The 24,672-nt window shown below is 37.9% G+C and overlaps 1 protein-coding gene across 1 annotated transcript in view; it reads left to right on the top strand.

The window, feature by feature from the left end:
• The first annotated feature begins 504 nt into the window (after positions 1-504).
• LOC140142939 (uncharacterized) overlaps positions 505-24,672 on the top strand; it is a 45,627-nt gene continuing 21,459 nt past the window's right edge. Inside the window, 8 exon segments of the mRNA XM_072164967.1 lie at positions 505-704; positions 12,152-12,227; positions 14,035-14,070; positions 17,288-17,313; positions 18,165-18,293; positions 19,403-19,528; positions 21,437-21,476; positions 23,962-24,430. Of these exon segments, the coding sequence (XP_072021068.1) occupies positions 564-704; positions 12,152-12,227; positions 14,035-14,070; positions 17,288-17,313; positions 18,165-18,293; positions 19,403-19,528; positions 21,437-21,476; positions 23,962-24,430 (1,043 nt within the window). The 5' untranslated portion in view covers positions 505-563.

Here is a 24,672-nt window from a genome sequence, read left to right as displayed (position 1 = left end):
CTGAGCGCGCAACCCCGTTCAATGTAGTTTTGCCGTTTCGCGCCGTCCTGAATCAATATATCTACAACGCGTGCTAGGCAATGTTGTTGTTGTTGTTTTTTTTTTGTTTTTTTTAATATTATTATTTTTTATTTTTTATTTTAGCAAGTTCAGCTTCGTCATTTTAACATTTCTTTTTTAGCTTTGCATTTAATAGGCCTAGTGCCGATTTTTATACTAAAAGAAAATGTGGCGAGACATGCCGCAATTTGCTCGATTCTGGTGCCGGTGTCTAGGCCTATAGAGCTCCTGCATTGATTTACAGCTGTTAACGTACAAAAGGATCTTTGCAACAGATTATAGTACGAAAGAAAAAACACTGCTCACGGGCTATGTCCTGTAAAGTTTTCCGTACAAATTTCCTGCACATCCGGGAGCTTTTACGTACCACGTGGGTGATTTAAAAGGATGGGCAATATTTTACTTCGTACCGACCTAGATCATGCCCAGAAACGCACGCAAGTCTAAGGGCAATTTTCCATCAGCACGCCCGGGCCTACAACATATTTTCCCATTACGACAAAATGGCAGCCACAGAGACAGATTCTACGCCGGTGAAAAAGAAAATTTCAGAGCTTCGTGTGGTTGATTTAAAGGCAGAACTCGAAAAAAGAGGTCTTGAAAAAAGTGGTATAAAGGCTGCACTCATAGACAGGCTTCAAAAGGTTCGTTTTTGATGAGTATAAAATGTCATAAAACCAGTGTCTGCGATAGTGCTAAATTTTTGTATAATAATTAGCGGTGTACGGAGCTGAGTCCGATAAAGTAATTTTCAGATTTCCTTTTTTTACAAATTAAGGGGGTACTACACCCCTGCCCAATTTTGTGCCTATTTTTGCATTTTTCTCAAAAATTATGGCGCATTGGGGACAAGTAAGATATGTATATTATTAGACCGAATAATCAGTCGCTATACAACATCTGTATAGCGACTGAAGTGGTTACAATGCTAAAGTCCATGGTGGTATTTCACCGTATTTATGTCACTTTTTGTTGAATTTGTCTCACCTGCATTTATATGAACCACTCCAAATTGTTGCTTGTATATAGTACGAGGTTTGGGTGTACAATCGACGCAATGCATTCCTTAAAAAAACCAATTTGTAGATTTACGTTTTCAGCGCAGTTTCTCTCGTCGCATGCTCGAGTATTTACTTTTAAACTGGCATATGAGCATGCGCGGCTAAGCTGAATTTATACTCCATCGCCGATCAGTACTTGACCAATGAGATACGCGCTTTTTCCAATATAACAAAAAGAGGTCTATCTCATTGGCCCAAAAAAAATCGCTATCGCTTAGCGATTTAGTTTTAGCCTAAGTCTTCCGGCCCCGATTTTGAAGCTAGTAAACATAGTGGAACGAAATGGCCATTTCTCATTATGACCGTGCGTAGCAGTTGAAGATTAATGCTAAATACGGGTCGGCCATATTTATTTCCGTTGTCCATGCAAACAAGATTCGCGATGAGCAGGAAATTTCAAGGTGAGAGCGCAAGAAATTGGATTTTTTTTTTTTTTTTTGTACCCATCCAGAAGCTTGAAGTATTTCGCTCGAGAGATAATTAAGTTCTTATCACATATAGGGTATTGCAGGGAATTATACAAGATTATTTAGGGGTGAAAAATATCAAGTAAAACACATTGTGGCCGTTTGCAAGTTCAGGATGTAAATATCGTCATCCTCGCCAAATACAAAACATAGCGTAATAGTACGGCACTAGTATATTATAGGGGCAAGGACTACAATATATCCAGGCTGGACACATCACACTACCGTGTGATGTGTCCAGTTCGTCGCCGAACTCGCATATAACATGGAGAGCTTAGCATAACGGCCTGCCTATTTACGCTTCCTGAAAACACTCTTGCACATAACATACAAATTCACTAACTTCAACTTGCACTACCGACACCATGAAAAATATTTTAATTATTACCGATCCTTCAGAATACTTGCAAATATTGGCAGTTTCATAAAATCCTGCTGCTGAAAATCGTAAATTCCACAATCTTCTGTCAGATCCAGGTCAGTAATCACAGGTGGGCGAATCTACCAGCGTGACAAGACCGCCGTACAAATAGCTAGCCTGATTGGCAAGCGTCGGCGCTAGCCCGATCTTCTACGGTCGTGTATGATGAGTAGAGACCATAGAGCCCTATATATTATAGGGCTCTGTGGAAGAAACGGTTCCTAATTTTGAAGCCATGGATAATATATTCATTTATACGAGAACCATATTTTTGTACCAATCACAGAACAGAATTTCACTTAACTCACAGCTGTCAATCATTCTTGTGAAACGTAAGCTCCGCCTAGTATCAAGGTCTTCTTCTGCGCATTGGTTGTGCGCATTAACTAGCCTCCAGCACAAATCCTGTGCACACGATCAGGTTGGATGGGCGGTTTACGCCTGGTTTACACAACAGGAACTGCGATGCATCCTAAACTGGATCGCTTTCCGTGTATTCGCATTGCATGGTGGGTAATCGCCTGCCAATTTGCGTAGCTCCACGCTCACAACAGTTTAAAATCAACACAGGTAAATCCATATAAAATTAACATGGACACAAAATTGACATAGCTTATGTAATTCAAATAATAAAATAATAAAATGTAATATTATCATGATAGATGCACGTTTTATTAAAACTTCAAGGAAAAGATTATTAAGTCCAATAATTTGTTTGTGTTAGCTTGCACGAGTCACAAAATGGCGACCCATCACGCATTTTCTGCATGTGCCGACATTAGTAACTCATAGTGACTGTCCTCAAACTAGCGCCAGTGTGTCTCAGGCCTGATAACTACCCCAGGTAATTTAATGCAGAAAGTTTTCTTGCGAACAGCTGCAGGTGACAATTAAACAATGAACACGGCTTGTTTATGTACATGCGTGGGGAGGCTTGTACGTCAGCTGACGTGTTTTGGACATGTTCGGCGTAAAAAGTGTCGTTTTTCTTCATGAAAAATACCAGCGATGACCAGTTTTTTGGGCTATTTGATTTACAGGTATGTCGGTTCGTCATAGGGTAGAAATGATAGCTGTACAATTTGTATAACATACAGTTTAACATAGGCCTAAACATTTATGGGCACAAATCGACCTTCCGTATTATGCACAAGTATGTGGAAGTGGCAGGCATAGGACTACAACTACTGCACTGGAAATTTTATTTCAGCACAGCCAACAGTTGTGGAGTTACAGTCAAAAATGAGGGAAAACCAATATTTGATCAATAAATCAATAACTACTTGCTTTGTGTTGCTGTATTTTCAGTACAGTAGTTGTAGTCCTTGCCCCTATAATATACATATCTTACTTGTCACCAATGTGCTATAATTTTTGAGAAAATTGCAAAATAGGCGCAAAATTGGACAGGGGTGTAGTACCCCCTTAAGCGTACTGCTAGCCGTCCAGCGCGTATTATTTTTGCACAAGATCCAATGCACACGCTTGACGTCGCGCGCGTATACGCGATGGTTATGCTGTCAAAGGAAATCTGAATATTACGTTAGTCCCATTACTTTTAGTCCCAAGCTGAAGTTCTTAACACCCAATTCACAAGCGGCTACACTACGGGACGACAGGTAACCTTCCGGTCAGCTATTGTTGTCACCCTGTCCCTGTAGTCGTTGACCGCTATCATCGGGATCAATCTAATTGATCGATTGATCCAATTAATATCCGCTAAATAATAACCATTAATAAGGCCAATTACAATTGATTCTTAGTTTCCTGTTTCCCGCCCGCGTCCAAAGTAGAGAATTGCAAAATATTTAATTATTTTATTTATATTTTGGATTTTCTCTTTAAGGAGGCACACAGGATCACTAATTATCCATTATTATTCACCTCATAACTCGAAAACTATTTATGTAAAGTATATAAAAGTATACATTTTTTGAACGGAAATGAGCTCATAAATCCATTTAAAATGTCAGTTTTGGGTCAAAAAGTACAATTTTCGAGAAAATCCCAAAAAACGGCTTTTTTGACCAAAAATGTTTGGTCCGCCATAAAAAAATTATTTGAAAAGCAAAAACTGTAAAACATGAATTTTATTAATTTAGACAAATAAATCTAGAAAGTGTTTTTTTTTTTTTTTTTAATTTTGCTTAGTTTTAAAAATATAGGCAAAAAATCAGTAAAAACGTATGATCAGTGTGTAAATTTTTGAATCATGGGTGATAAAAAAAGTTCTAGGAAATAAAAAAAAAAAATGAAAAAACACTATCTAGATTTTGGCCATATCTAAACGCTTTGACTTAAAAACTTACCTCAGTGATGCTTCATTTAGACGCTATGGCGGACCAAAATGGTTAAAAGTGGTCAAAAGTGAACTTGCCGAAAATCGCGATTTAGACAAATACAGCGGATTTTAGGTCCATTTTTGAAGATTATTCCATAAATATATAATCCGTGACTTGTGACGTTTGGTCAAGTTAGAAAATGAGAAGGGGCGTCCTACTGCAACAGATTGTCATTTTTTTGGTGATTTAGAAGATAAAATATACAATATGACAAAATTATCCGTGCACATTCGGCAAATGTTTATCCACATGGTGTAGCCATTTTATTTACTGCAGTCTTGTTTCCATGGTGCAGCAGAGCTTCGCAAGGCAGCGGCGTCAGCGTCGGCGCTTGAGGAGCGACAGGGCTGCATGGACAGACAGACAGGTTACGCGAATAAGTTGCACAGTGCATGGTCGTGTTGCCGCGAACGAAACCATGATTATTTAAGCACAATTTTGTCCTGTTCCGTATAAAAAAAAGATCATGCTCTGTATTAAAATTTGCGGACATCAGAACATTAAAATTAACATAGAATAACTGACAAGCAATTATTTTAGCAGATAATCAGGAAGTTTTATGAAATGAAGAATAAATTGAGACATAATCATGATAATTGCGATTTCTGTTTTGTACTAATTGTCATAATTTTGCTTTAAAAATACAATTTTTTTAATTTATCGTTTTTGGTGATTTTCATTTTTTTTTTTTTTTTGGTGTTGACAAATATTTTATTTTTATGTTCATTGTCCTTTTCTGAACCGCAAACATGATGTTGTTACTACTGCTGCTTTTTCTTTTTTTAGTTGAGAGGCACCACAGCGGCCCGTCCGCGCCAAAGATAGGCATTTTAACGCCCGTTATAGCTAGGGCCCATTTCACGGTTAGGCGCCACTTTTGGTCAAAAATACTCAAAATTTTCAAAATGGATTAAATTTCATTAAATAGGGGTTTTCTTATCCAAATAAGACCATATTTTCATAAAAATATCATTTCCCAGCTTAATTCTCGCTACTTCTCGAAGAAAATTATAATTTATTGTCTCATGTTATGTAATTTTTAAACAAATTTGATAAATATTGAGTAGGGTATATTTATAACTTTGACTGTCCAATACATATAATAGATATTGAACATAAATGAGTATGTCATAGGCTCCCTTCTGACCAAATTTGGGCAAATGTGGATGTGGAATGACAAATTTATGGCCACTTAAATGTAATTTTTGTGGTAAAAAAGGGAAATTGACATGAAAAGGTTTACTCAACAATTTTAATAATCAATGAATGACTCTGATATTTCACAGTTTTGAAGGTCATAATATGGGTAATGTTCACAAATAATATTAGCCAGTTTGAAAACATGGGTCAAATTCAAAGATTTTGATGTTTGTGAAAATTTGGATGTGACAGATGTGATGTGAACGGAAACCACACACTGTAAACCAGAGTATGTTTTAGAAAATGATGATTTTAAATGTTTTCACATACTCAGTAAATCCAATGAGATACATTGAAACACATCAACCTGTGTAAGTTTTCATTTTTAAACATTGTATACAATTTATAGAAGCGGATGTGATATTTTTAATTGTGAACGGAATATTTCATTATTATGAACAGATTACTTGTCAAAAATATAAGCTTTCCCCACTTCTAACACATATATTTTGTGAGATTCTATTTAATTGAGCAATGCTAAATGTTTTTTCTGACCCTTCATATTTAATACTAATTTTTGACAAGCAAACTGTTTATAATACTGAAATATTCCGTTCACAATTAAAAATGTCACATCCACTTTTATGAATTGTATACACAACTGTCCCCTAAAGACAACAACAAAAGTGCCATCAAATTACCATATATGGTGTGTGCAATATAATAAACCTATTTCAGAAAGACAAATATCAAGTTATTCGAGTAGTTTTGCCTAAAAACTACTAATTTTGAGGATGTGACATGTGAACGGAAATTGAAGCTTTTTGAATCTCCTGTCACAATTAAAGAAGGCATGCTGAATTAAAGATTTGTTGTGCCTTTTGAACCCCCACAAACCTGTAATGAAATAACTTCAAATTGGCATCCTAGCCCTATTCCTGTCTTAGTTCTTTGAAGAAACTATTTTGGATGTGACAGGTACCATGGATGTGACACATGTGAACGGAAACTTTGAAATGACATGTGCAAGCTAAGTTGATGAAGAAGTTTTCATCAAATGGTGTCATTAGATAGCTCATAGCAGGGGATTTTTAAAAATCAGGAGAAAAAATTATGCCACATATTTGTTAATAAATTAAACTATTTGGAAAATTAATCGGATGTGACATAATTGTGAACGGAATTTGTTGGCAAAAATTCAAAATATCGCTGTATCTACATATTAAGAGCAACAAGTGTAATTTGTTCAACAAATAGTATCAAGACTCTGAACTTTACTAAAACACATTACTTTGCCATTCATGTGAAGTATTAGTTGATCTATTCCACATTGAATAAGGTACATAGATGTGAACGGAAAATGTCACATCCGAATTCAGAAATTTAAATGGTTGTCATGCTAGTTTAACTGACAACTAATACTTTGTTCATGTATGGCTGTTTAGTGCAACTTGTTCACTATATAAAAACAACAAAAGCAGCTGGTAGGCTCAACATAGTTTAAAGTGGCAGCATTGGAAAATAAATGTCTGTTTCCAGGTTGCTAGTGAAATGTGGTTTTTTGACCACTTCTGACCCCTGTGCACCCTGAAAGGTAAAAGCAGGAAGGCTGATTAAGCTAGTGGAGCTAGGCCATACAGAGACAATGAAAAATCACCAACAATAAATTCTGTAACCCCAATATTTTTTACACACCAGGCCAGATATGTTGAAAATCAAAAAGTGGCGCCTAACCGTGAAATGGGCCCTAGGCCTACACCACAGGAATCCCAAATAAAATTTTAAAAGATTCTGATGTGTAGCATTACTCAATATTCCGTTTTTGTTATTGTAATTGTTTGTTGTTATCATATTTTATTTTTAACTTTTTACGGAATATCAAACACGTACAAAAGTCATAGGCCTATCATAGTCCTAAAGCCACAATAAAGTTGTAAAATATTTTGTACCGCATAAAAAGTGAATAAAATACAACAACAAAAATTAAACAAAAGTGTGTCTGTTGTTGTTTTCAATCAAATAAACGTGTAAAAAGTGGGTAAAAGTTGTAATATGTCTTGACTTGAATAAACTTCTTGTAAAACGGACAAAAAGTAGGCCTAGGCTATATATGTTAAACGGGCAAAACACGGAGAGGTCACAAGAAAACTGAAAAACACGGAAATTTACCTAGCCTAACAAAACCGAATTTCAAAAGTAGAAAACGGAACACTTATGGCTTTAAATTAAATTGTGGTTTATGCAGTAGGCCTACCGTATATAGGCATCATGCATGCTATAAAGAGCGTTTTAAAACACTGCATGAAAACATTTACGAAAAATGCTTTAAACCAGTTTACCTTTTAAAGTATGCAGAAAACATTATAAACGTGAAAGTTGAAAGTCAGACAAACATTGCAAATAAAAAGGCATTCGCCAAAACATTCGCATAAAAAAGTGTTGTAAAACCAAAAGCTTTTATCGCAATCATGGTATATGGTAGACCTAATAGGCCTACTAATGGAAATGTAGTTAAAATTGGTTATGAAAAAGCACGCAATTTGCGTTTTCGATTATATTTCTCGTTTGAAATTATTATTTAGCATTAAAACATTCATGAAAATGCTTTCATAAACGCGTGCTCGCTATGCCGATTTCAAATAGGCCTATCGACATTTTTGACATAGAGTTGTAGGCCTATGCCTAGATGGTCGATATGATGTATTGAAATGTCAACGTTTTTGACATTGCGTTAATGGTCAATCAGGAGTAGAGAACGTTTGAAAACGAATCTTAAATCCGTGTTTTAATAACACTTTGAAACATTATTCAGGGCCTTATAGGTATCTAATATAGGCCTACCGGTAGTAACTGCTTGCCTATTTTTTATGGTCTTCAAAATGAAGACGATACTGAACGACCGCAGAGGCTAAGGCTGGGACTGCATAAAATATAAGTCTAGCCTACTAGCAAAATATTTAGGGCCACGTTTTCTATCGTATCTACCAGATTGCGTCATCATTACAGGGCTTCTTACGGGTAACTACTTCTTACAGATAAATTTCATCTTTTCAAGTTCAGAATGAAACTTGAAATACAAAACAAAAAACAAACAAAAAATTCACTATTATGTTCATATAAAAAACCTATAATTTATACCACAATATCAGCACTTTTTTTGGCTGAAATTGATCGAGTAGGCCTACTGATTCTGGGACGGGGGCGGTGGTGGTCTGTCGGCCCGCAGTTTCATAATGCAATGGTGCAAGCTTTATACCTTGGAAGAGATCAATACGATAAAATACGGTAGTGATCGCGATTGGCGACTCCAGCGCCTCAATCAGTAATCACCTCGCCCATCCAGTTTACCATGTGTGCGTGTCTTTGCTAGCTATCGCCGCAGTGCACGCGTTCGAGAACGCGATCTATTGCGGAAAACAATGATTTGTTTGCTTTTTGCATTTTGACCAATTTTTAATGAAAAAGGGTCTTTAAAATAGCTTTTCTTATGGTTCAAATTTTAAGATTTCTTTAAAATCTATTAATGACAAGATAAAATACGGTTTGAAGATGACATTAGTGATGAAAACTCAAGTTTGGCTATGTAACACTTCAGTGATCCTGTGTGCATCCTTAAAAATAACTTTTAATGACTACCATTTGCTACTTTCTGACTTTGATCATATCATCTATAATGATGAATAAACATAGAACCTAATTGTACCATTACTTATGTATAAAATCGAACATAGTAGTAAAATAATTAAATGCATGCTCCTTGTCAAAATGGCTTGATGTAGGTTGCGACCACTTATTTTAAAATAAAGAAAATAAAAGATTATTAATAATTAATAATTAAAAGTCGCCTCATCCCTGGTTTTCAACCATGAAACAGGAAACTAAGAATTAATTGTGAAGGGCCTAATAAAAAATATTCTGATTGTGGATTGCGGGGTACGTGGATTGTTCTATCTTTATTTTATTTCTCATCATTTATTGCTTTTCTTTTTCTTCTTTCTCTCTTTCATTTTCTTTATAAATTCTTCTCATCACAAGCATATTTTTTCATGATTTGATTCGTCTTATTTTCTTCTCTTTAATTTTGCTTTTATCTTTTTTTCTTTATTCATTTCTTTGTATACGCATTTCCCTTATTTGTTTACTCAAATAGATATTTCAATGGTTTACTTAAATATTAAATGTTTTTTCTTCCTCTTTCATTTGCCATTCCACTAGTAATTCTTTATAGGCCTATTATCTTAATTTATTTTAATTTCGATTTTCTATTTCTGTTCTCGTCGTGTTTCTGTCTATTTCTTCAAAAATATATATTTCTTTTCTCCTTATGATTTTTCTTTCTTTCTTGATTTCATAGTATTCCTTTCCTCCTGGTCCTTTCCTTATTTTAATACAGCTTTTCTTCATATTTCTTTATTCAAGTCATTCGAAATATTTACTTTCTTTCTCAATTAGTTCCTTTATTTCCTTTTTCATGTATTTTACTTTGTCTATAGGCCTAGCTATACTTTATAATACACAATTCATTTCATTTATATAGACCTATATTAAAAAAATATTTTACTTTTTTAACCTATTAATAGGCCCAGGCCTCCGGGCTACCTATATGATCATGATGATGTATCTCAGTGAAGTTTTTTCTGTTTTCCGATCGATGTAATTGAGTGGATAACGGTCACAGGCACTGAGAGAGAACAATAGCTTGAGATGAGTGTTTGATTGACAAGGTTACCTGTCGTCCCGTAGCCGCTTGTCCCAATTCGAGTCGGTGTTCACCAAAGAGCGCCCTCTCGATCCCTCACTGACAACGCTCAAGGTGTTGTATCCAAACATTCCTCAAATCAACTTTACCACAGCAGGTATAGTGAAGTTGTTAAAAAATCAGAAAGAAAACAAGGCCTCCGGACCTGATAACATCCCGGCTAAGATCTTGAAAATTGCCGCTGATGAAATAGGTCCTGCATTCAAGGTCTTAGCCAGCCATGCGTCCACCCGTCTTTAAGACGGGCTAATCTAATTTTAGACGGGTGGATTTAATGGATTTTACAAATGTGATAGCTCTAAAACAGATGATTTTAAGGTTATATGAACTTGAGACTAATTCAGAGTGACATGTAAAGGCCAAATCATGACATATTTGACCCTAGTGACCCTTCCAATGGGTATAGACAAGTTGTTTTATATTTGAGGGTCAAATTTTGGTATCTGCTTGGATGGGTGGTTTATGATTTCTGGCTAAGACATTGCCTGCATTAACTGTTATATTCCAGAAATCTCTGGATTCAGCCACACCACCAAATGACTGGTTACTTGCCAACATATCGCCAATATACAAAAAAGGGGACAGAACATTACCAGGGAACTACCGCCCGGTATCCCTCACATCCATCATCTCAAAGATATTTGAACACATTTTACATTCACACATTATGATTCATCTTGAAACCCACCGTATATTGACAGATAAGCAACATGGATTTAGGGCAAATCATTCCTGCGAAACGCAGCTTATCTAAACTGTTCATGATCTTGCCCTATCTCTTCAAAACAAACAACAAACAGATCTCATAGACTATAGTAATGGATTTTAGTAAAGCATTTGATTGCGTTCCACATAACAGACTTTTACTAAAACTCCAGAACTATGGCATCACTGGTAACATCCATGCATGGATTAAAATTTCTTGACACACCGCAAACAGCGTGTGGTCCTAGGAGGTGAGTACTCAGACTGGGTGAAAGTACAATCTGGAGTCCCTCAAGGGACAGTGGTAGGTCCATTACTGTTTTTAATATACTTGAATGACCTGCCGGACAACATATCATCCTCCATACGCTTATTTGCGGACAACTGTGTAGTCTACCGCAACATAGCATCCACCTCTGACACAGTTAAACTACAACATGATCTTCAAACTCTTGACCAATGGCAGCACACTTGGCAAATGTCATTCAACGCCGAGAAGTGCTTCCTGGTAAGAATTACACACAAAAAGAAACCCATAGAGATAGAATACACACTGGGAGACTCTACTTTGCAAGAAACAAAAAGCCACACCTACCTTGGGGTAGAGATCACAAATGATCTTAAGTGGGCAAAACATATTAACAACATCACAGCCAAAGCCAACAGGTCCTTAGGTTTCATACTGAAGAAACCTTGTGTCATGCCCCAAGACCTAAAGGCCACCGCATACACTACCCTGGTCAGACCGCTATTGGAATACTCCTCCATTGTTTGGGACACACACATATTGGAGTAAATAAAGAAAATTGAGTCTGTTCAGAGAAGAGCAGTGCGGTTTGTGAAAAATGATTACAGCAGAGAGAGTAGTCCAAGTAGCATGATCTCAACATTGGGTTGGGACTCCCTCGAACAGAGGTGGAAGGTAGCAAGGGTAACCATGATGCATAAGATCGCCAATGGACAGGCTGCCATTTTTAATCCTATAGTATGAACATGTTACGTGAATCACGTTATTGTGGACCATCCTTCTGATACTTGAGTGTTTTTTCAAGGCTTGATCACTGGCAGTTTATATACACACACAGCGAAAGCAGGCAATCACTTACATTTCGAGGACCGCCATGTTTAAAGCAATTTTTGACCATCTCCTGCTCACCTACATGTATCTATCCTTCATGTTTTTATTTACAATGTAGGCTTTGGAAGAGGAAGGGGTCGACACCACTGAGATAGTCATAGGTGGACCTTCCCCCAAGAAGAAAACCCCAGCACGTAAGTGTTTCTATTATCATTTCAACCGTGTTTTAGTTTCCTATTTCCCCACATCATCTGCTTGCAAACTGCGCTTAGTTAATTCTGTCAGAATATAAAGTGGACTGTATTTTGTAAATTGTTGCAAAATAAGTATGCCTACATCATTATTATTTATTTCTCTGGCACAAATATTACATTGTATCTGTTTCAGCTGCAGTGACACACTTCATTAGTTACCATGGACATTAAATATTGCAAGCTACAATCACTGAATCAGGGGTTGGGCAGGGTCAGAATTTTGTAATGCAGTGAGTGCAAGAATCTATCTTGATTTTTGCAGAATAAATTTGTGGCAGTCATTATTGCAAATCAACTTTTATTATGTGTCCATCCACCACAAACTGGTCGTAAAGTCAGCATTTTCCATTTTGAAATACAATCAAAAACAGTAATTGGATTTCTATGTTGACTAGGAATTTGACCTTTGATGAACTATAACTTCACTTCCAGACAGTGTCCGAAATAAGGAAAATATGGAGGTTATCCCGAGGATAACTAAAGCATAAATTCTGCTTATCCTCAATACATTTTGGTTGTCCCCAAAATGTGTATTCTTATGGAGGTAAAATATAGTGGTTGTCCAGGGGATAAGTACATAGCTCAATATGGTTGTCCCCAGTGATTTTTGGACAAGAGGACAAGAGGATAAGTGCTTATTTCGAATACTGCTTCCAGATGTCCGATGAAGCTGGTTGAGGTGTCATTTTGAAGCTGAAAGTGAATTCTTTCAAAATCTGCAATAAACAGAAAATGATCTGGAGCCGACTTTACTACCACTTTGTGGTGGATGGTCACATATGTTAACTACAAAAGTTTGTGAGAATCAACTAGGATTCACACAAATCTGTTTACGAGAATCTTTGGGAGAATCAAGACTCGGATTGTCGCCAAAATTCCGACCCTGTTGAGTTTTGAAAATAACAGACATGTTACATTACAAATCACACTTTTGGAAATATTAAGACGGGCTATCTGGTGTGCTATGTAAGAAGTTTAGGAATTGAGGTGTGCTATAAATCACATTCGGACAGGTGATTTATGCGTCTGTGATGGTGTGCTATCGCATTCCAACTCAATCCCTGAATGCAGGCCCTTTTTGATGTAGTGCTAGATAAATTAAAATTATAACACATGCCCCTCCAGTGAACTGTATCCTATCCTGGACAATATGCATGAGGTCACATTGAGGTGTCACTAGAGCTGGAGCAGATAATCATTTGGACTGACATTGCAGGCTCTAATTTTGCATGTTTGTAAACCAGTCTATCTGCTTTCAGTTCAATTATCTTTAAGCCCCAGAAGAGGTTTACAAGCTTTTCTTGAGGTTCAGACTTTCTTTCCTTAGTGCAAAATATACCTAGTGCTAAATAGATCAACTGCATAGGTAATTCTGTGAATGGTCACATCAAGCCTTGAAATTTACATCAGCAAGGCCAGCATGCAAAGGGCACAAAAGCCAATATTGTACTGAAGAAAGCTTTGACCTTGCGGAGGCCACGGCCTTAGTGAATTTCTAGGCCTGGGTAACACATAGAGGCCCAATTTAGTAAATGTTTATGAGCAGATATGCAATGAATATAGTTCATACTGTATGTAGCTTTTCTAGCATTCTAAAACGGGATTAAAAATTAAAAACCTTGCAATCAATCAGACTTGATGTTAAATTTGTGAATGTACATCAAATCATATACTGGTCCAGTATTAATTAATTACATCCGTGACAAGAAATGCAGCCAATGTTGTTTATTTCTCCCCTGCTTTACAGCTAATGAGAATGGTGATTCAGGTAGTAGTGTCAATGGTGAGTTCAAGCATGAATGAATCATCTAAAACCATGTTGTCTTTTCTTGCAATGCTGTGTGTGCTATAGCTACTAATTCATGATTCATGTGCTTTAGGGTGATGGAAAGAGAACCTACATACGTAGGGAACTCTAAAATCTTAAGCACTTACCCCAATCCTAATATCTTGGGCTGGTGACAGGCACTCTATTATAGCTTCTTGTATTATCCTGTGCGTTTTCTCTTGTGACACAACTCCTTGTACACTGGCATGTACATTGTACATGAGGCCAATCTGTGCACCTCGAAAAAAAGGAATTAAGGGACAATGGCCCGCCGCGGTCTGCCAGCTGCCACCCATAACATGATTTTACTTTTCATATCTTTTAACTGTTTTAATTTAGTGTAAAAACAAGAAGTTTAAACTAGTGTCTGACCGATCAGGTCCCTATCTGAATCGGCCGATTGGCCGATCAATTCCCTCTTTGATCTGCCGATTCGATCACCGATTACCAATTGTAAACAATGGCTGCCATCGCCATGAGTAAATTTCACCTGTATGTTGAAAGGGTACTTGTACGCAAAGTATTACCATAATTATGTATGCTCTGAACACAAAACTACACTCCCGTGCTCATTTACAATACTTAATTTGACCATGATTATTCTAAGTTCAATTTACCTTTTCCCCCTGATATCCGAGTCCGTCGATTCATTCGATCGCCCCATTTTAATATTGTGTTTACGTTCAAGTCAGTATTGAGTTTTGCACACGGCCCGTAGCTGACACGCACATGTGTAACCCGGAAGTGTTGAGTTTTGCACGCGGCCCGTAGCTCTCTCCAATCTGACACGCACGTGTGTAACCCGGAAGTGTTGAGTTTTGCACACGGCCCGTAGCTCTCTCCAATCTGACACGCACGTGTGTAACCCGGAAGTAAGAACTACAATTGTACATATGCATGCGGGGAATTACCTGATTATCTCAGCTGCGTGCCTGAACCACGGTATGATTTTATATATGTTTATCGCCTACAAAGCTTGTTCTTTTGCTAAATTTCACTTGATTTTAAAGAAAGAAATATACCAATAAATGAATACTTGTTAAGCTTCAACAATTACTTTCATGATATTGGGTGATCGGTGCATTACATCGGCGGATGAAGGAAAAATCGGCCGATGCAGATCACTACCGATAAGCTAATAATCGGCCCGATTAGGAAGCTCCCGATCTGATCGGTCAGTCTCTAGTTTAAACTTTAACCAAAAAAATGTGTATCCATACAATTTATGGTAGATCCGGGTCACATGCCTAGTCTCATGATGGTGTATGTATAAAAAATGGTTTTGCTGTGAAACAATGGCATACATGTATTTTTGCCAATGGCTTCAGCAGGATGGGAAATAAAAAGCTCTCTTACTTGCAGCCTGTCACCCTAAAGTGTCTTGATGTTCACCAAGGTTTTTATTCATCTTCATTCTACTAACAAATAATTCAAAGAACATTTAGAATAGGATTTCATCAAAAATCAAATTCAGATTCATTCATTTGTAGAAGGACATGGGGTATAATGATGTCCACTGTTGTCCAGGCCTTGATAACAAGTTTATTTCCTCTCGGAAAAGAAGCCAAATTTACCACAAAAATAGCAATATTTTGGCACAATTTTGTATCATTATTTGAGGAGACTAAATTTCTCTTCTAATGCCAAAATTACCCAGAGAAAAGCTTCCTGGATTCTACATCTTTTTCGATAGCTGCCCTGTGAACATTTTACACATTATGGTACCCATCTACACACATGGCAGCTGCACATGGCTGCTACTGAGCAGTTGATGTCTGCACATAGTGCACAAAGTAACAAACTGCATTGTCAAACAGAATCCACCTGTCAGTCATGATGTACCATTTGTCTTATCAAATGTATCTACTTTCTTCCATGGTTTAAATAAGTTTAAATATCTTACCTAACATACAAATCATACATGTACATGTACATTGGATGTCACATTCCGGGGTCACATTATCTCCATTTGATCTGTACAGTACAAAAGATAGCACAACTACATTGAAAGAGACCATCCACTTTACTATTTATTAGTGATGTGCAGGGACAGGAGCAGGCCAGGGGTATAATAAGAATGTCAAAGTTCCCTGTCAATCCAAAGTCTTTTAGACAAGTTGAACTTCTTCTTTTTCCCAGGCACCTTTTTTCGTTTCCAGGCACCTTTATTTGTATGCCCATCTAAAAGACCTCCAAAAATGGACCGATCGCTGGCTTATAAATGATGCCTTGTGTGTCAAAACTGTCGTAGTTTTGGCAGCATCATTTTCTGATTGGATGATTATGACAACACACCCCCGTTCACTGGAAACTTGTGTACAGGAACACGATCGAACCTCATTGGAAAACTTAAAACATGTAAATTACTTGCAGTACTTTCATTGATTTGGTTACTTTGTTCAGGACACCCGTCTTGGGTTGGTCTAAAGTGTGGCGGAAGGATTCGGTAAAGTGGCAGCTTTCAGAAGTGTTGCCTTACCTCCATTATCATATTTGACTCCATCACAGAGTACACAGACACTGTCTCTTGAAATCAGGTCAAGAGCTCTGTTGAAGGCACTTCTTGTGGCAAGAAGAACTTTAGAAGAGCTCTTTGCACCACCAATAGCCATTGTTAAAGTTATAGACGAATCCGACGAGCCAAGTGATGGTCAGGATTAAGTCGGCCATAGCTGGGTGCCATCCGCGCCAAATTAGCTTAGTTCGTTTTGATTGCGATCCAAGACACCCACTATCGCAAGCGCATCGGAGGGTGTAGCACTTGCGCCGCGTCATGGGAGCGGTAAACGCTGGACGCCTATGATACCGGCGTCGCATAAAATGGATGGATGGCCGCCTAGGAATATGGCTCGTCGGATTCGTCTATAGAATCACCAATAAGAAGAGCTATTAATCACTAGGAGCTGCAGAAGAGCATCACTCTATCTTTTAAACTCTCAATAGACAGTGTCTGTCATCACTAAACAGTTAAAGAATTATTTTTTACTTAACACATGTTGAAGGTTGCAGTTCTAAATGAAGACTAATCTGTCAAACTCTCAACAAAAATGAAGCATTGCTGTTGGAAGATTGAATGTGCAATATTGTATGAACTACTACAGTGTATGTGTGCATTGTATAGGTTTGAAAAGTAATTACCCCCAAATAATCTGTTTTTATTTTTATCTTCCAGGTAATAAGGCAAAGGCTCAAACAGGGGTAAGTAAATGTTGAGTAATACTCTAAAAACCCAGCTACCATGAAAATAAAAACATGCAAATGATGTTCATTAAGAAAACTCAAAATTTTGATACTGGTTAGTTCAAAAATGGGCAAAGCGTAAATATAACTTGCAGTGAATTTTGTACATGATTTGGATTAGTAACCAACCTGCTCAATTCAGAGGAGAAAAGGGTGAATCTGAGTCAAGAAGAGTTCCAGTCGAGACTAGTCAGAGCGCTGGGTAAATGGAGCAGAAAGAGGTCTGGCAGTGGCATGAATTACAAGGGAGCCATCAAGATTTGACTGAGGCAGGATTCAAACCGGTGACCTGACTTGCCAAACTAGCAGTCTATCATCTGAGCTATCCACCAAGCCTTGCGATGGATGGCGATCACATATCTAATGCTCAGACATGAAACCTTTCTGTTGTGTAGCCTCACTATATAACTTTGAAACGTCAGTATAGAGGATCAGTGTAAATGTGCTTTTATAACCCTCTCAACACGGGTATGGACTGCAGATGACAAGTTTCTAATTTTCTATAATAATTCAAAAATTTCAAAATTGTACTTTTTCATGACCATATTTGGTATCAGCATGAAAACCGCATTAAAATGAGTACAAACAAGCCTAGTGTTGGTTCAGTGGTGCTTGAGATAGCTCTTGATATTTTGAGAAAATATCTCGAAACTTTTTATGTTGAAACCTATGGCTAGCACGCGGAGCATTAATTACCATATTTAAAGAAGAATGAAACAAATAGCATGATGCACATTCTGGCATAATGTGTACTTTAGAACAGTTCTATATGAAATTTTATTTGTTCATTTTTTATTTTTTTTGCATAGGATGAAGATGTGGAAGAGGTCGAGGAGGCAGATGACTCTGTAGACAACGCCCAGACGTCAGACTTCATTGAAGTCACTGAAGGAGCAGAAGATGGCGGGGTCATGGAGGTTGACATCGAGAAAACCGATGTAAGTCCTGATGATGATGAAAATAAAACAAGTAAAAATATAAAAATAACTTATAATATTTAAGTTTAAAAAACAAAATTATTTTTTGGCTTGATGGTAGTAGACATTGAGAACACCGATAGCGATGTACGTCATTCACATGCGTGACACAATTTTCACTCCAACTCAAGTGGGCAGTTATGAAATGGAATTTGCCAAATCATTATCTAATCACAGTGCCTATAAACCCGATAGCCCTAAATCATACTTGATCGTGAACTTGAAGGTTTTAGTGTCAGGCCAAAGTTCATATTTTCTCAACCCCTGGTGAAATTTTAGGCCTGAAGTATGTTGTTTAGGCAGTATGAACAAAAGTGTGGTGATTACCGCCCTGGAAGTCATGTTAATGTTTTATGGACCACTGTGATGCATTTTCATTCTAGAATTTAAACCATTGGAGCAATAAAATATCAAATTTGGAATAATAATGTTTGGGATATTTATGGGCCTCAATACCCGGGCCTCAATATTAGGTCGAAAACGTGTCACACCATTGGGTCGAAAACGTGTCACACCATTGGGTAATAATTGCCAATTTTTACCCCACCGGTAGCACTCTTCCTGTCAATGTCATAGTCTCAAAACTCCGTCCAGATATTGTTATAATCAACTTATCAACACTGAAAAGAAATATGTCCACTTGGTTGAGTTGACAGTTCCGTTTGAACAAAATATTAGTAAGGCTCATGAACGCCAAATTTTTGATACCACCAAAAGGATTTCCAATATCTTCTCCTTTGTCAAAGCCAAACCACCCAGGTCAATCAAAAAGGACCTAAGCAAACTTGCTATCCTCTCCAGTTACACTATCTGGAATGCCCGTCATGAACCGACATGGGGCTCATCTGATCAACCTCATCTCAAGCTTTAGGTGTTTTGTCGTTCATTTGCCTCTTGTATGTATTGCCTTGTTCTGAATAGGCCTATGTTTTGTGTTTTAATTTGTTGTCTTGCGTGCAGCCCTGCACCGTATGTCCTAGGCATTTGTATACAATCTTTGTTGTTTTGCCTGCTTGTATGTATTTTGCTTGCTGTGTTAATAAAGATTGATTGAATACATTACCCAACAGGAGTTGTTTTCTAAAGATGGAATTGATGTTGAAATGGATGATGTCCTCCTGGCGGACATGGAGGAAGGGATGAATGATGACGCCCTCAACATCAACGCAGAAGATGACCAGCTTCTAACCGAAGATGTAAGTGCTTGACAAACTTTGTAAATTGCTGTTGTTTATTATGAAGAATTGTGGCACTAGATTAATAAGTAAGTCTAGATAGGTGTGATATAAATGATATTATCTTCATTGCTATTTTTGACTGGTAACATGATATTGAAATAGTTTAAAGAGTCGAAATGCAGTGCTGTTGAAATTAAACCAGGTGAAGGCAACTCTTGGCCTAGACTATGCCATAGTCGATTTTTAATAAATAAAAGCATGTTATTAATCATGATGAAAGCATTCAGTTGAACTTGAAATTATACTGATATTTATTACATCAAAATACTAGTACAAATTGTTATGAAAAAGTTTATATAATTATATTAGTGACAGTAAAAGTAATGTGTACGTCGGCTTATATTATTGAATGCAACATATCATAATGTCATAATTATATTGGCACTTCAATACTGAACAATTCTGATTTTAGAATCTACCAGTATTAATCGCGAAAGTCCCGAGTTAAAAATCGACTATGGACTTTCACTTTTAAGCAGAACTTTACCCCGGGACTTCGTTCTCTAAAACACACTGTCAATCATACTTGTTTATCTAACCACAAGACTAAGCATGGTGGTACAATACGCGCTAGATGCGTACGTTCATCCACCAACTTTCGCCCCAGCACAAAAGCATTCCATAGATAGTTGTGTACCATGTATAGTTAATGGTAATGGTACGTGTCGGGAGGATTTAAACAATAACGAGATCTGGGCAACCAATCACAAGCCAGATTCATTTAAAGATGCATTACATCATGACCAATTTTAGTTAGGCCAGAAATTGGCCTAACTCTCCATAGAGTCCCGTGTTAAAAATGCTAACCGCAATCCAAAGTCAGTAGTCCACTTGGGAAGCTAACAAACAGAGGGAGTACGGTGACAGGAAGTACGGTGACTGAAAAAATCAGTTGTGAAAATCTATCAATTGTGCACACATTAATTAAATCAGAGTTTTAAGGGGTACTACACCCCTGGCCAAATTGTGCCTATTTTTGCATTTTTCTCAAAAATTATAGCACATTGGTGACAAGTAAGATATGTATATTATAGGGGCAAGGACTGCAACTACTGTACTGATAATTCAGTAACTCAACGCAAGTAGTTATTGATTTATTGATCAAATATTGGTTTTCCCTCATTTTTGACTGTAACTCCATAAGTGTTGTCTGTGCTGAAATAAAATTTCCAGTGCAGTAGTTGCAGTCCTTGCCCCTATAATATACATATCTTACTTGTCCCCAGTGCGCTATAATTTTTGAGAAAAATGCAAAAATAGGCACGAAATTGGGCAGGGGTGTAGTACCCCCTTAAGCTAAATACAATATCCAGAGTATGTACAATGGGCAAGTGGACTACAGAGTAGTCTACTCTTGGCCTAGAATTTCAATAAGAAAATATGACAAAGCCCTAACAATAGGATGATACCTTTTGTGGTAATGCCTCGCATTTGGCCTACAACCTCAAGCATCATGCTAACCTCAATCCTGACATGTTAATCTGGATCCTAGATCAGTAGAAACTAAATCCTTAAACTTCCTCTCACAAGTATGTGACCTGCTCCCACAGAATGTAAAGGAGCAAGTTGGTAGTTTTGAGACCTCCTTGCTGCTGAGTTGATGCTCTTTGTTTGAAGTGCACCTATACAAGCCAGTGGTATGTCTTGTGAATCAGGACATACAATGTACTACTGGCTTGCAGAATGCCCCATTCACAAAGACCCCATTCACAAAGACACACTACAAATGTACTGTTGTACAGGTGTGCATCCAATAAAGAGCATCAACTCAGTAGCCATCAACTTGCGACTTTACACTGATTCCGTGGGAGCAGGTCAAATATGTGCAACAAAAGAGTTAATTGTTTCCTTTCTGTGTCATTACAGGAGACTGAAGGGGACACGACTGGTGGAGAGGCTGACAAAGGTACGGTATCCACGCATCGGACATCCCCCTTTCCCATCTCTGTCCATGATACAAACCAACTCGAGTCCCACCTCCACTGTTTACCCTTTTCCTCATACTCGCACCAAACCTTGTTACACATCCAGCCCAGTACATCATCACACTGCATACAATATTTCAAGGATCAGAAGAAAGCTTATTTCCAAGGACGGTTTGCTCTAAGCAGTACCCAATACAATGAGTACTGATAGGTGAACAGTTTACAATGTGGACAAGTGCTTTTGTAACAACTTTCAAGGGGGAAATATGTTGTTGTTAACAAAAGTGTGTACAGCGCCTCAACACTTACATGTACCAAGTCTATGCTATAAAGTGTGCGACACATTGTGACATGTTGAAAGACAACAGATTCAGTGAATTGGGAATTAAGCATGAATTTATTTACAGTTGCCCTTTGAGAGTTTTTCCAACATGTTATAGCACTTGTCAACATTGGAAGTGTCCTTTTACAATAACCAGTCTCAGTGTGATGGCATCAAGGTTGCCATGGTAACCAACCACTACCAACCGAAGGTGCTGACACTGATGTCTTCTGACCAACCCACCAACCAACCCAGAAATCTGTTGCTATGTTCTGCAGCGGAGACTTGAGTGAAGAAATCCAGTATGATGATTGCAGTGTCATTCCACCAAGGTGTGCCTTTTCGGAAGATGCAGGAACGCGACGGTTGCGGAAAGAACGAATACAACTGCTGGTACCTACCGCCACAAATGCACGCAATGGTGAACATCGTTGAAGAGATACAGCAAGTCATAGCAGTGGGCATCTTTTTTGTGCGTCATCTAATCGCATTTGGTCTGATGGTGTATTGTTTTCAGTAATCGGAGGAGCTTCAATTTTTCTGCGCACTGTCAATGGAGTTGGTGCATGTTTGAAATGGTGATTTTGTAAATTCAAGAACAAGAAAGCAAAAACTTTTCATTGTGATAGGAACCAGTAATTCCAGACTACATAAAAGAGTAAACGATTTCATTACACTTATGGAGAACCGTTTACCAGGTGAACTTATATGCATGGTGTCTTCTTCCACTACCTTCGTGCTTGGATTTTTGTGAACCAGAACCAGCGTAACTTTCCAAGATGAAAACCTGAGAATGTTGCGCTAACCAAAATGTTTGCAAATGTATTCACTTTTCAATCTCGCCTGTATCCGATGGACATTTTACGTTGCAAGCGTTGGGATATTGTACATCGTAAGCATTGGACGAAAAGTTTATTTAGTTGAGCTCTGTGTTGCGCACAAAAATTGTGAGTAACTTCGACAATTGATTCAACATGATCAAAAACAAACATTTACTTGAAGAACTGCAGACCTGTTATTTGCCTGGAACTCTTAAACATATTCTCTGATCTGGCCTTCCGGTACAACATGATAGCACTTCATCACAGGAAAGCTGTTTTGTGCGGATTTGGTCAAAAATGTATAGCTCCACACTCACAGACGTCCATTTCTCACAAACATCCAACTTTGATCGCAAAAAAAGCACTTGATGAACTGCCTACCTGTTATTTGAACTTATATTAAAACATGCTGCAACTGCAAGTGGTCATCTGGTGCAACATCTTCACAGTAAAACCTGCTGTGGTGTGGGTTTGGTCAAAATTGATACCTCCACAGTCGCCTATTTCTGTCACGAACACCCTTTTGTTTGTGAAGAACATGACAATGTCTTGTAGCTGAATCTTCATTTCTGCTTCGATGTGTCGAGATAATACATCGCGTTGGACAATGCAAATATACTCTGTTGAAATTGCATTGAGGATTCTCACAGTCTCAATGATATCGGTTGTAGTGGTAGGATGTGCGAGCAATGTGTGGTGGGTACACAGCAGTGGTTCATTCTTTCCCGATTCCCGAATCCAGTGAGCTGTCGGAAGGATAACGATGCAAGCTGTCGTGACCATGCTGAGTAGATGTTGAGATGGGATGGAAACCTGCCGTCACAGACCAGCAATCACCTGCTACCTGGCGTCCTTATATGTTGCGAGGCATTCATCAGAAAACTACCAGTCTCCGATGAGTGCTACTGGACGAAGGACTTCAGTGTGTCCGACTAAGGACATTAGTGTGTGTCTACCATGACGAGAACATGGAAATAAGCTTTCTTGTGATCAATTTTTGAAGTCAAAAGTGTTCCTCAGTACCATATCCTAAACAATATATTGCATGCTGTCCCATAAAAGTAAATCTACATACACAAACCTATATTGTAAATATTGGAACAAAATTAAAATATCTGTTTTGTCAGTCGGTAAGTATCATTGTCAAATTTGCAAGCAAAGACACACATGATCAATTCTTCGTGTTGTTTGCAGAGAGAATGGCATCCAGTTACATACAAAAACAAGCCATGTGTGCTAACCGTGTGCTTTCAAGTTTCTAATGTCGTTTCATACTTATTTGCAAGTTGCTCTATTCACATATGTAACCTATGACGATTTCAGCAAGTAAAGAACAGGATCAGTCTCAAGATGCACCTGCGCCAGGTGGCGATGCAACAGCGCCCTCAATGGATGTTGGGATCCCGGGTGTAGACGCCCCCGATAACAAAGATGTTACCACTTCAGCAGCTGATGAATCTTCTACATCCAAACCGGAAGATAACGAGTCCCTGGTCGTCCACGTTGAAGAGTCCGCACTGGCTGAAATCGATGCAGAGCTTACTTCCACTCCAAGAAAGTCTGACGATAAATCTGGCGAGGAGGGCGGAGACAGCAACAAATTGGATAATAAGAATGAGGGGAAGGAGAAGTGGGAATCTGAAACTCCGGAGAAGAACGCTGGAGATAAGAACGATGCGAAGAAAGAAGGCGATGATAAAAGCAATGAAAAGTCCGGAGATGGGAAGACGGCTAAGGATGCGGGTTCCGAGAAGAAAAGTCCGGCAGGTAGTGCTGCATCCAGGAGTAAAAGGTTTGTTACATGATCATCAATGGCAAAATAGTTATTGTAACTTAATCTCTTTCAAGAAATAAACTACATTTGTATTTCACATGGAAAAGTTGGATTTCTTCAACAAGTAGCCCTGCTTAAGTTTCATTTTTTACATTTTATTCTTTTAGTTATAAAAATGTTTGAAATATGTGTTCATTTTGATTTGGATGTAAAACAGGATATTTACAGAATAACGGGAAGAGGGTTTGTGGGGACTAGCA

Source organism: Amphiura filiformis, chromosome 20 (assembly GCF_039555335.1).
Source record: "Amphiura filiformis chromosome 20, Afil_fr2py, whole genome shotgun sequence".
Classification (NCBI taxonomy): domain Eukaryota; kingdom Metazoa; phylum Echinodermata; class Ophiuroidea; order Amphilepidida; family Amphiuridae; genus Amphiura; species Amphiura filiformis.
This window is presented reverse-complemented; position numbering and strand designations above follow the sequence as displayed.